The sequence below is a fragment of the Myotis davidii genome, unplaced genomic scaffold, assembly GCF_000327345.1.
Source record: "Myotis davidii unplaced genomic scaffold, ASM32734v1 scaffold147, whole genome shotgun sequence".
Taxonomy (NCBI): Eukaryota; Metazoa; Chordata; class Mammalia; order Chiroptera; family Vespertilionidae; genus Myotis; species Myotis davidii.
In genome coordinates this window covers 840401-852831 of record NW_006383010.1, presented here as the reverse complement: position 1 = coordinate 852831, position 12431 = coordinate 840401, and the positions used below count along the sequence as shown (strand labels likewise).

The 12431-nt window shown below is 38.9% G+C and overlaps 1 protein-coding gene across 1 annotated transcript in view; it reads right to left on the bottom strand.

Annotated features, from left to right (window-relative positions):
• Positions 1–3546, bottom strand: part of SLC35F1 (solute carrier family 35 member F1) — a 115814-nt gene extending 112268 nt beyond the window's left edge. The window contains exon 1 of the mRNA XM_006778417.1: positions 3370–3546. Coding sequence (XP_006778480.1) covers positions 3370–3541 — 172 coding nt within the window. The 5' untranslated portion in view covers positions 3542–3546. The remainder of the gene's footprint in view (positions 1–3369) is intronic.
• Positions 3547–12431: the final 8885 nt, after the last annotated feature.

Here is a 12431-nt window from a genome sequence, read left to right as displayed (position 1 = left end):
TATACAAAAGTTATTAGTGAAGTTGCTTGTTATGAACACGAGATTTTTTTGAATTTGAGAACCATCTGGAATAAAAACCTAGCTCTAATTAAGGAGAAAAATAGACTTAAAATTTGTTCAATATATATATATACATACATACACACTTTTAAAGAGGATGGTACTCAAATTTTGCAGGGACTAATGAATAATCAGGAACAAGTTCAAAACGCCAGTTTGAACTGGAGTTCCACCAGGACTTTTGCTGGAATGTGTTGCTTCAGAGTCTTTGATCATTGGTCCAATGCAAACTTGATAAAAAGAATACAGTTTGAGGTCAAATTTCCACAAGACTTTTGTAATCACATCTCCCTTAACACTTTTGAAGTGCTTCTTGCATTTATCACAGTGTTCACAGACAACAATCATAACTGTTTAAAAATTGTATGCTTAAAATTAGAAAATGAGATGTCTTTAGACATATATTCCAGAGTCTAAATTCTTGCTGTCATGTGGCCTAAGGTGACATCAAATTAATGTGGTGGCCCAGCAGGGTGGGGATGGCTGTGCTGAGAGAATTGGGAAGATGGGCATCTCCCTGGGTCCTCATTTCAGCCTCTGTGGAGAGTGGTCAGGGATCAATGGGAAAGGAGGGGAAACTGGCTATGAGAGCACCTCCCTGTACGCACCAGACCTTCCACCCTTCCCTTCGCTCTGTGGTTCATTCCCTCCCAAATCTTGAGGTGCAAGAGGCAAGAGATTAGTATGTTTCTAGAACATTAGTGCTGAAGCAGCCCACACAAAATTAATGCAATTACGATGTTGATTTCCAGATGTTAGCTTAATGCCAGCCTATTAAGATTTCTAAAGATGAAGATTAAAACAAACAGACATATGAGCAAACACCCAAATAAAGACATGTCAGCAAATTTAGTGATAATATGAAGCAAAGGAAAAAAAATCTCCAGATAGAACATTTTGGAAGTTGGTTTTCTTCATCACTGATGGGAGTCGACAGCGTTTTCTCAGGCCCTCTTCAGTCTTCTTTCCAGAGAGCCCCCAGATCCCTTGCTGCCTCTAGCCCTCAGCCTCCTTCCACCTGTGCCTCTCCCTGCACACCCTGCCCCCCTCACCTGAGTCTTCGCCCACATCCTCCTGATTTCATTGCTGTGCCTCACTAGACCTTGCACCAACGGCTTGTTTCTGAATTAGAGTTTTGAAATTCAAGGGAAACACCCTCCTTTTGCTTGAAAGTACCTCCCTTTCCTCCTCTTGCCTCCCTTGGAGTGGGCATGGTGGGCCAGGAAGGCACACAGTCCTGGCTGAGGGCGGGTCTCTACCTCCCAGTTCTATAGCCTGGAGCAGGTTCTGGATGCTGGAGCAGTTTTGGTTTTCTCATTTAAAAATTTTTGGATAATAACACATATTTCCTTTGATTGAAGGAATAAAAGAGGGAATTCACATATATAGTGCCTGGTACATTATAAGGTTCAATAAAAGGTATTATTATTATTATTATTTTGCTACATTAATTTTCTAAGCTTTTCCGTCTCTTTTTGTGACCGTTTCATAGAATGGCTTGATTTTACTTTTGTCCTGATGCAAGTTTTTATTAAATTTCTGAACTTCTAGAAAGTAAGGTGAACAAGAACTCAAAGACTAGTTACAATTCGCCTTCTCAGTCTGGAATGTTTGATTCTCAACACCACAGAGAAGATAAATTTACCACTTTCATGTGAATTTTTTTTGTAATATTAAAATATTGCAAAATCGTGTTAAGTTTAATTTTATTATTCTTATTCATATTCCTTGTACTGAGCTAACTAAAACAAGCACCCAATAACACATATTTTTGAGAAGTAAATGAAATTAGCTTCTTCAGTACTTTAAACAAATCCAAAGTTAAACTAGAATTCAGTCCCATCTTGTTCATTTCTATTCTCCCCCTAAGATAAAATCTAGTAGTGGCCAAATCATTATAATTAAGCAATATTATTTTAGATAGTAATCTAAATAAGGACATATAAAACTAAATACTAATATACAGTTCTTATAAAAGTTTTTAAAAAGTATGAGTAAGTTGTTCATCACTTTAGAGACACAGAAGCATGGAACAGACTGACAATCTCAGAGGGAAGGTGGAGTGGGAAGTGGAAAGAGAGTAACCAAAGAACTTATATGCATATGTGCATAACCCATGGACACAGATCATAGTTTGATGAAAGCCTGGGGGAGGTGGGGTACGGGATGGAGGGAGTCAATGGAGAAGAAGGGGACATCTGTAATAATTTCAACAATAAAGCTAATCTTTTTTTAAAAAAAAGCATGGCTATTAGCCCAACCAGCATGGCTCAATGATTGAGCATTGACCTCTGAACCAGGAGGTCACGGTTCAATTCCCAGACAGGGCACATGCCCGGTTGCAGGCTCCATCCCCAGTTGTGGGGAGGGGGTGGGTGCAGGAGGCAGCCAATCAATGATTCTCTCTCATCACTGATGTTGCTATCTCTCTCTCCCTCTCCTTCCTCTCTGAAATCAATAAAAATATATTTTTTTAAAAATATAACTATTAGAATTGATATATGCAACTATTCATATATCCTTATTTATTATTAAGGTATATAATTACCTTCAAAATTATTAATGATTATTTTTCAATGCACATTTTATAGTCAATAGTTACTATTGGGGGGGAAATTGATGGCTATTTCTAGATCATAGATAAAAATGTATGCACCAGATCCAGTGGTTTAATCATAAAGCTGTGAGGTATAAGCTCCAGAGATATAGCCAAAGGATATAAACTGCAATGGCCCCTTAAAATGTTTTTCTTGCATTGATTCTTGGAGGCCTTGTTTTATTGCTTTAGCTATTTTAAGTTTAGAAAGAACATCTTACCTGGCCATTTGTGGTAGCTTTCTTTTCTTCCTTCCCCACTTTGCTATTATTAGAGTTGTTTTGTGTTTACTACTTTTACCCTTCCCGTGACACTTTCCCAAAGAACATATATTTGTCTGTAATTCCCTTGAATTTCTCAGGGCTAGCATTACTTAGGACAGCTGTACTGGGCGTGTTCCAGGTTCCATAGAAGCACTCTATTTAGATTCACAAAGGGGTACGAGGAATTTTACCCACATAGTGAGCAATTGTACATTCCTGCCTATCCATGCATTTCCCACTTCACACTGAATTCACACAATTTATACTTCTTTGTGATTTATTCATTCATTTTATTTACTGTATGACTGTAAAATAGAAAAGTGAGATATGGGGTTTGCAATTATCACATGATGCTGTAAGTGAAAATGTTATCTGGTCATGGCGCATCATTTTTCTAGATGTTTGTAAAAGAGAAACTTGGCTATATGGCTGGTGTATTTGCATGCTTACCTTGCCTGACAGCCAGCGTGGTGGTATAGACCAAGAAGAGAAGAATGTAATTGAGGAAACTCTGGAAGACCGGCGTGTTGGCATGGAAATCCTCCGACAAGTACTTGCTGGTCAAGCCAATTCCACAAATAAGGAGGGATAACACCTGGCCTAGAGCCACAGAGATTAGCATCTCCCTGAAAAATAAAAGAAACGCAGCAAAGATCAGCAGTAAGTCCATTTAAACAACATTTAAAATTTATGGAGCATTTATGCTATTCATTGGGCTAAGTGCAATAAACAGTATTTCTTTTAACTCATTACAGCAATGCTATGAGGAAGGTGCAATTGTTCCTGAGGTTTTATAGGAGGAAAATCTAACGCTTAGAGAGCATAAGGAATTTTCTCTAGTCATATAACTAGGAAGTGGCGAAGTGATAAAACTGGGAATTGAGACTAAATCTCTCTAAATGACCCTGGCTTCTAGACACTGCCCTCCAGAGCCCGTGGGGAAAGTTCACACCATTCTGATGCCCACCATGGAATTCACCAAGTGTTCCGAAACCTGAGTGAGAATCTGAACACCAACCAGGATAAATCATATTCCAACCCTGTCATCAGGCTCTTATACCAATAACAGAACTTTTCTTCACAGATCAAAATCTTGGCTCCTGGAACACGGAAATGAAGAGGCTGTACAAACCCCTGAAAATCCAGAAGGACCACCTCCTCTCCACTCCCAGATTGGGGGTGGGGGGTCCCAGTTGGCTCTAGAAAGCATTAGTAAGCACTTCTAGCCACTCTCCTCTGCTTAGGCTATAATTGCTTACACATTACAACTGTTATTCATGAAGGAAATTTAATGACCTAAGTGGTCACTTAAGTGAAATATTTCAAGATCTGTAGATATTTTCTGTGACTCCTTCCTGGCAGTGTCCCTGGAGGACACTAGTGGGTTCGGGAGCAAGAGTCAAGGGGTCTACTTTGCAAAGGCTTGATGTTCACATGAACCTTTGTGCCCTGACACAGGAAGAGCCCTGGAAATACAAAGCAGACTCCTGCCCTCCTCAGTCTCATCTGGCTTTTCTGGTTTATTTATAGAAACAGCTCTGTAAAATAAGCAAGGAGTGGGATTTCTCAACCAAAAAAAGCATTAGACAGAAGATTTACAATGCTACATACCCCCCCCCATGACTAACCACTACAACTAATATAATACGAATGTCAAGTGTAATTGAAAATTTTTTTAAAATTTAAATATCATAATAAGGAGTTGGTTTTAGTGGGCAGATAAGAAATGTTTTTGGTAAACTGAATTTGAGCTGCCAGATCATCTTCCATATGATCCAGCAGTGTCAGAATCATGGGATTAAAGGTGAATGGGAAGGTCAACCAGGAGGTTGATACGGAAAGTTATACACATAAGAGATGGCTAAGGTCCTGGAAATGGATATCACCAAGGAAGGGATAACAGCAGAGAGATAAGAAGGACCAGAGAAAATCTCTAGGAAATCTCCAGATTAAGGCTAAGGGAGAAAGAAAAGGCACAACATTGGAGTGAGAAGAGGTTAGAAAGCTAAAGGAAAGGACAGGATAGCTCTTGGTGTCAAGGAAACCAAGGCAACAGATACTTGCATGGAGGGAACAGTTGTAGTAGTATATGTTGCTTAGAGGGTAGGGAGAATGAGGACCGAGAGGAGATGATTTATAGTCATCTCCAGCCTGTGAAAGACCAATTTTGGTTGAACGAAGAATACCAGAGCGTCATTATGCGGCCAACACAGACTCTTTGCCCTCACGGAGGGCACAGAGCACAGGCCGAGAAGTCTAAGTGGCTGGTTTCCAGAAATGTTCGGGGGAAGGTGAAGACAAAGAGAGCCAGCCAGGCTGACTGATGAAAACTCCTCCACCAAGACATCTGTAATGAGGGCCTTTCAGCAAAAGGTCAACACAAGCCTATTCTTGTTTCTTCAGCCAAACGAAACAGCAAATCTGCTGCATTCAATTTCTGCTTTTAATTAGTGGCCATGTCATTCAGCGGCGGCTATGATTTGATAGAAGGTGCAAATTATGATTTTACCCGTCATGCTAATAAACGTGACTTGTAAAACAGAAAAGAATGGAAGGGACCTTTGATCAGATTAGTTTATGAGTCCTTTTCCAACTGTAGGGACCTAGAGCTGCAGCTGTTGTTGCAATCTGCACATCTGACCTCAGTTCGTAGTCACCAAAGCAAAATAAATGAGTAACTGAATAAAGCCATAAATAAACCTAGATGTTGACACCCTCCTAATCCCACCTCCCCACTGCCTCTATTGTCTTTCTTTCATCAGACTCCCTTGTTCTCTTTTCACACAGGACAAGTCCTTTTGGTGATTTTTTTCACAGAATGTGTTCCTTTCCACTCTTCTGTTTTAGGATTTTTTCAGTTCATTTCCTGTTGCCTTATTTCTCGGAACTTTTCTTTCTTTAGGTAACCACCAAAGTAGATCTGTGGTCCCTTCAACCTAACTCCTCAGCACCTTAAAAGGGCCATTCTCTCCTGAAAGCCTCCCTTGCCACTCCCTGCTCCCCAAGGCTGAGTTAAGTTTCCTCATCTGTATATTCCCACCTCTACTTGTACTCATCTGTGCAGCTCGTGAGCTCCTGAAAAGAAAAAAAAATGTATTCTATTCATGTGTATGTTCCTGGTACCTTGAAGATTATTAAGTGGAAAGGAGATAGATACTTAATACAGAATGAATGAATGAATGAATGAATGAAGAATGAATGAATTTACAAGCGAACAAATGTATAAATGAAAAGAATGAAGTCTCAGGAGATTTGAAAGATGGCTGCTTATTCTATCTTGAAAAACTACTAGCTCTAAATGACAAAAACAACCCCATTTTCACGGTATTCCATCTGCCAGTTAGACACTGAGATTAATAAGCTATTTTCCAATGCATTTCTGAACATGCCTGGTAAGGTGCTATCTTGCGAAAAGGATGCTAAATATGGTGTGGGGTGAAACTTTGCACAGGGGCGGTTGGTTATTCATGCAGTATATAGAATAACACACCAGATGCATTCTAACAGAGGCTACATAGTTCCTATAATTTTAGTAGCAGAAACGGAGAGCACACTATGATACACATTTTCATCTTCTTTGTTTATGCGTTTAGAAGGACATCCTGTCCACTTTAAATTCAGAACGACTAGACAATGAAAAATGTATGAGTCCTAGAAAAAAAGAGTCCTGCAGGAAGCTGAATACCTGACATAACAGAGCTTGTATTCCCAGAGACTGACATACCCATTACCATAAGCACTTTGTTCTCTTAAATAAATAGAATTCAGACTCTTGTGAATAAAGCTGTGTTATACAAATCAGATATTCAAAATAAGAAGATTTAAAACAAACCACAAATTGAATCTTGTTTTTCCCCTCTTAGGATTAAGAATATGTTCCTTTAAAAAGGTATGGAAATTTTCAACACAGAGTTACCTAGTCATATTGCTTTGTAATTCTTTAGCATGAGAGGGGAGCAATTATGGCATCATCTTGAATTAGAGCATGTCAACCTTTCTGTAGAGACATCTTCATTCTGATCACTGTTCTCTGGCAAGTCATGCCAGACCTGAGTCAGCATCTGAATTCAATATGCATACATCAAGAACAAAGTATACTGCCGTGACTAAAAACACCGCCACCGGAACGTGGGAGGAACACGTTCTACTACGTTATGACAAGATTCCTGTGTTCAGGAGTTAGGACACTGGCTTCTTGAAGCTCTCTGCTGAAAAGTTTCATCACATTTAAGTATGAATTAGAGTTCCATGTAAGAAGATTAGCAGGCAAGGAGCAAACACACATCTTGGAGGTTTAACATTTGTTGGAGTTCCTTCACCTCAGAGTCTGTGTTCATGGAATTGATCTTTGTCTGGCCCTGTGGTACCAGTGTTGTTGTTGCTGTTGTTTTTTAGAGGAAACCAGGGAAGCCACAGGGAAGCCCTCTGGAACAGCATTTCATCGAGTCTATGAGGAACCAAGTGTAGGAAACATTTGTAAGGCTAGTGTGAGAAAGATGAGTCACAAATGCCCATGTACCCTATATGTTGTATGTTTAGAGAAATGGCACACGAGTAAAAAGGCACCAAGTAGGGAGTGGGAAGCCCACTTCTTGAGTTCCATTAATCAAGCTCCACAATGTTGGGCATTTTCCACTCTGGCTTGGATTCCTTCAAGTAAAGTAAGGATATTATAATTGGTAAGACCCCTCTTATGCTCTCCTTCAGATCTCTTGGTCTCCTCTGTCTCTGAGGTCTCTGGTCACTCACTCTAGCGCCAGCAGTGGCTGCATGACCAACTCCACATAGACTACCCCAACATCATATGGGCACAGCCCAGTGGCCCCGGGCCTTATGCCCACACCGTGCACCTTGTGCCTTCTACCCTGGGGGCTGCAGGTTGATGCTGAGGGCTAGACCTTATGGGACCTACTTGGTGCCCACTCATCAGTAACCAGGCAGCACAGGGATTACTGCACTTGCGCACTAGAAAGCCTATGCAGACAACCACATGTTCCTTTCTTCCTCCCTAGGCAGACCGCTCTGAGAGGCAGGCACTTCTGCAGGCTCTCAGAAGAAGGTCCTGCCCACAAGGTGCTCTGCTGGGACCCCGCCCTTCTACTGCCTCTCCCACTTTTCCTTCTTCACTCCTGCCCCTGGGATTCCTGCCCTTCCTAAAGCAGCAGCACATGCTTCTGTTTTCTGGGGAACTCAAGCTAAGATAATGAGCTCTCCATCTCCTCCTACTCCATAATTCTGACTGACTTACTTTTATTTATTTTTTTTAAATATATTTTATTGACTTTTTACAGAGAGGAAGGGAGAGAGATAGAGAGTTAGAAACATCGATGAGAGAGAAACATCGATCAGCTGCCTCCTGCATATCTCCCACTGGGGATGTGCCCGCAACCCAGGTACATGCCCTCGACCGGGATCGAACCTGGGACCTTTCAGTCCGCAGGCCGACGCTCTATCCACTGAGCCAAACCGGTTTCGGCTCTGACTTACTTTTAGAAGATGCTGGTGTGTAGTCATCAACCCTTAAAATTGGTATCTTTGACCTTAAAGTCTATTCTTCTTGTGTTTTGGATTAAACTCTTTGGCAGCTGAGCTGCCAGCAATGTTTACTTATTTATTAAGTGCACACTCCGTGGGTTTTGGGATTAGCCACAGAGAGAGTCAGCCAGGAGCACTTGCCAAGGCCTGCTGAGTGCAGGTTATGAGAAAGGAATGCTTGTCCCCTGCCTCCAGGAAGCTGAAAGCGCCATGGAACATAAATAAGTGAAACTATCTGAACAGAGGACATAATGATACCTCTGTACAAAACTGGTAGAAGCTGTTGGGATAATTTCAGTCTTTAAAACTGGGCAAAACAAATCTGGGAAGGTTTCAGGGAGAACATACTTTGGAGTCTTTTTCTGTTTTAAATAATGGAAGAGATGTAAAACTTTGTTTGCATGCACGTGGAACAACACAAATTCTCAGAAACTTCTGGCGTAAATATAAAATAGAATATCCACTCTAGAAAACAGTTTGGAAATTCCTGAAAAGTTAAAAATATGTCTAGCAAGTGGTCCAGCCATTCACTCCTAGGTATCCACCCACGGAAATGAAACAATATATGCACACCAAGGTTGGTACATGAATGTTCACAGCAGCTTCATTTGTAGCAGTCAAATCACTTTGTCCCAGTGTTATGGTCCCAACTGTCTGTTAACAGGTGAGTGGACAAAGAAACTGATTTGTACATGAATGGTCACAGCAGCTTCATTTGTAGCAGTCAAATCACTTTGCCCCAGTGTTATGGTCCCAACTGTCTGTTAACAGGTGAGTGGACAAAGAAACTGGTATATCCCTACCAAGGAACACCACTCAGTATAGTTGTCTGGCATGCTGAAACTTCAGTAGCTTCGCAGTGCACCCACCTCTGGCCGAGGCAGGCCAGGTACACTTATATTTTCATCCCAACATTGCAAAGCTACAGTTTTCTAATAACTTGCTTCTTTGCATCTTCATCATGGCTTTCTATGTCCCTTTCAACATTATTTGTCATTAGAAGATTTTCTGCCATCTTGTTTTTCTTGTATAATACAGCATCTTCACAGTGATGAGAAGAGGAATTTCCAGAAACTATTTGAGGTCGATTATACAGATTATTACATTTAATAACATTTTTTTAAAAAAATAAAGGGATGTATGATGAACCATTTTGCAGAACTTATCTTTATGTAATGATTGCTTACTCTTGTAGTTGCTTGCTAACACTGTGTCAGGTAATCTCTTAAGGCACCCCGTATACTTAGACCAAAGTGATCTTTAATAAAAGTGTAAGTTCATATTTAATATCATCTGACTGACAATTAGAAATGTTACTGAGTATTTTTGTTTCATAGGGAGTGTGCAGGAGGCAGCTGGTCGATGTTTCTCTCTCATCGATGATTCTAACTCTCTCTCCCTTTCCCTTCCTCTCTGTAAAAAATCAATAAAATATATTAAAAAAAAAAAGTGTAAGTTCATATTTAATATCACCTGACTGACAATTAGAAATGTTACTGTTTTGTTTCATATGATTAGACTTCATTGCACTTGTTTTACTTTGCAATGTGCCTGATGAAGAAAGGTCCGATTAAGAATACGAGAAGTTTCAAGTGAGCAGAATTTTTTGTTATTTATTTATGGTGCATTTTCATATTATCTTTGACTCTCAGCTTCTGTGTCAGAATTATTGTTAATCCAACAATCCTCTTTGTGAAGCTTAGTTATTGAGATGGCATAATCACTAAATCCTTTCATCAGACCCACACACACTGGGAGAGGTCAGGAGGCACCATGCAAACCCTCTGATAGCAGACCGTCCACTCCTCTGTCAAAAATCTCACGTAACTTAGAGGAATCAACTGTCAAGAGAAGCCAGTCACAAAAGAGCACATAGTACCTGATTCCATTTATAGGACATGCCCAGAACAGGCAAATCTACAGAGACAGGAAGTAGCTGCTAATTTAGGACCAAGGGAACAGGAAGACAGCAAGGTGATAGCTAAAAAGTATAGGGTTTCTTTTTAAAGTGATAAACTGGTTACAGAACATGTGAATGTGTGGGGAATATAATTTATGTTGCTGCTTTTTATCATATTATATTAACAATTATGGTTATGAAATTAGTTAAGGAAGATAATCCTTAGGAACGTACAATTGTATCTGAATTAAAATACTATTTGACTGACCTTTTAAAAATAAGCTGTACTCCATAAATCATGTATTTTATAATTGCAAATAAAAGTACATTTAAGTAGCCCCCCCAAAAATTTTTTTAAAGAGTGATAAACTGTTCTAAAATTGACTGCAGTATTAGTTGCACATATCTGTATTATACTTAACACCAATATACTAAAAACACTGAATATACTAAAAATGTTAAGTACGTGAATTGTAAAGTATGCAACTTATATCTCAATAAAACTGTTATTAAAAACAAAGAGAAACAAAGAAGGAAGAGAGGGGAAAAATGAAATAGAAAGGGAAAAATAAAAAATAATAAAGTAAAATCACACAGCACTTTAAAAATAAAGCTCCAACCATTTGAACTATGAATTGAGCGATTACACCAGGGTCAAGGGTCAACTTATACATTAAAATTAGTCAAGCTTAATTACTTTCTATTGTTTCTACATTAAGAAATAAACATTTTTTCTTTCACATATAAAGTAACAATACTATTTTCTTCCTGAATCCAAGGGATCATCTTTTATTCTCCTTTAAGATTTGTACTCCCACTTTGGAAACAACTGATTTAAATGATGTTTTTAATCAGTAGTTTAGAAGGTAAAACCTTTGTCATCTTCCTCCAGAAAATCAGGATGGGGTCATAAAATGAGAACATGCTTTGAAAATGAATGTAGATCTTGACTCTGCCACTAACTAGCTGACATTCATTTCCTACAGACTCATCTATAAAATGGGGATAATAATGTATACCTCCCAGGGCTGTCGTAAGGACTAAATGAGATAGTTTGTATAAACTGCCTACTATAGTATCTCACTCATGGTAAATATTCAGAATAACAGCTCTTATTACCTTTTAGTACATTTGGTACCAGTATTTTCATTGATTACTTAAATCTATCTGTGTGCTTTGCTTATAATATAAAAAAAAAACTAGAGAAATTATTGCTAAATGTAACCCAGATTTAGTTCCTCATGTTCTGAATAATAAATTTATTCCACAATTTTGAAAGTTTAATGGAGTCCTGCCCTTCAGAAATTGTGGAAAGGAAGCAAATAGATAGCTAGATGATAGATAGACAGATAGATATAAATATTTAGAGTCCTACTTGTAAAGACTATGATGAAACTAACAGATCTTAGTTTTAAATATGAACTTCTGACGAGTTCTCACATCTTGGAGAACAAGAAAAAGGCAAGGATAATTTTAGGTCAACTGTGTTTCTGTTCTCTTTATGCATTTTTAAGTGACTGACATTTTTCATTACAAAACTGCTTTGAACTTTGCATTTTGAATGATGTCAGTGAACCCAGAGGCCAAACAGCAAATATTTAACTTTAAAATCTATTGACTAAATAAAAACAAAGAAAGCATGCAAGTGACTGGCGATATTCACTTTCTTTTAAAATAAAGACCCATGTCAAATTCCATTATTTTACCTCATATTTACCAAATTTGTATGCATGAAGCATAGTCTATTTGAAATAGAGCAAATTGGGGAAATTAGATGCTACTAAGTGCTGAACTTCTCCACACACAATTAAAATCTGCTTGAAAAATGCATAATCAACTGAGATCAGCAATTATACCTTTTACTTGGAGGAACATGCAGGAAACAGGACAAATAAGCAGGGAAGCCATGCCTAATTTTGGAAGACAAATATATCTGAATTCTCTGCTTTCAAGTCAGTAGTTTAGAAGGTAAAACCTTTGTCATCTTCCTCCAGAAGGTGCCTCTTTGTGGGGCTAAGCTGACATTTGTCTTCATCATTCTTTGCATCAAAAGACACCCCAATCGACATTACAAGGA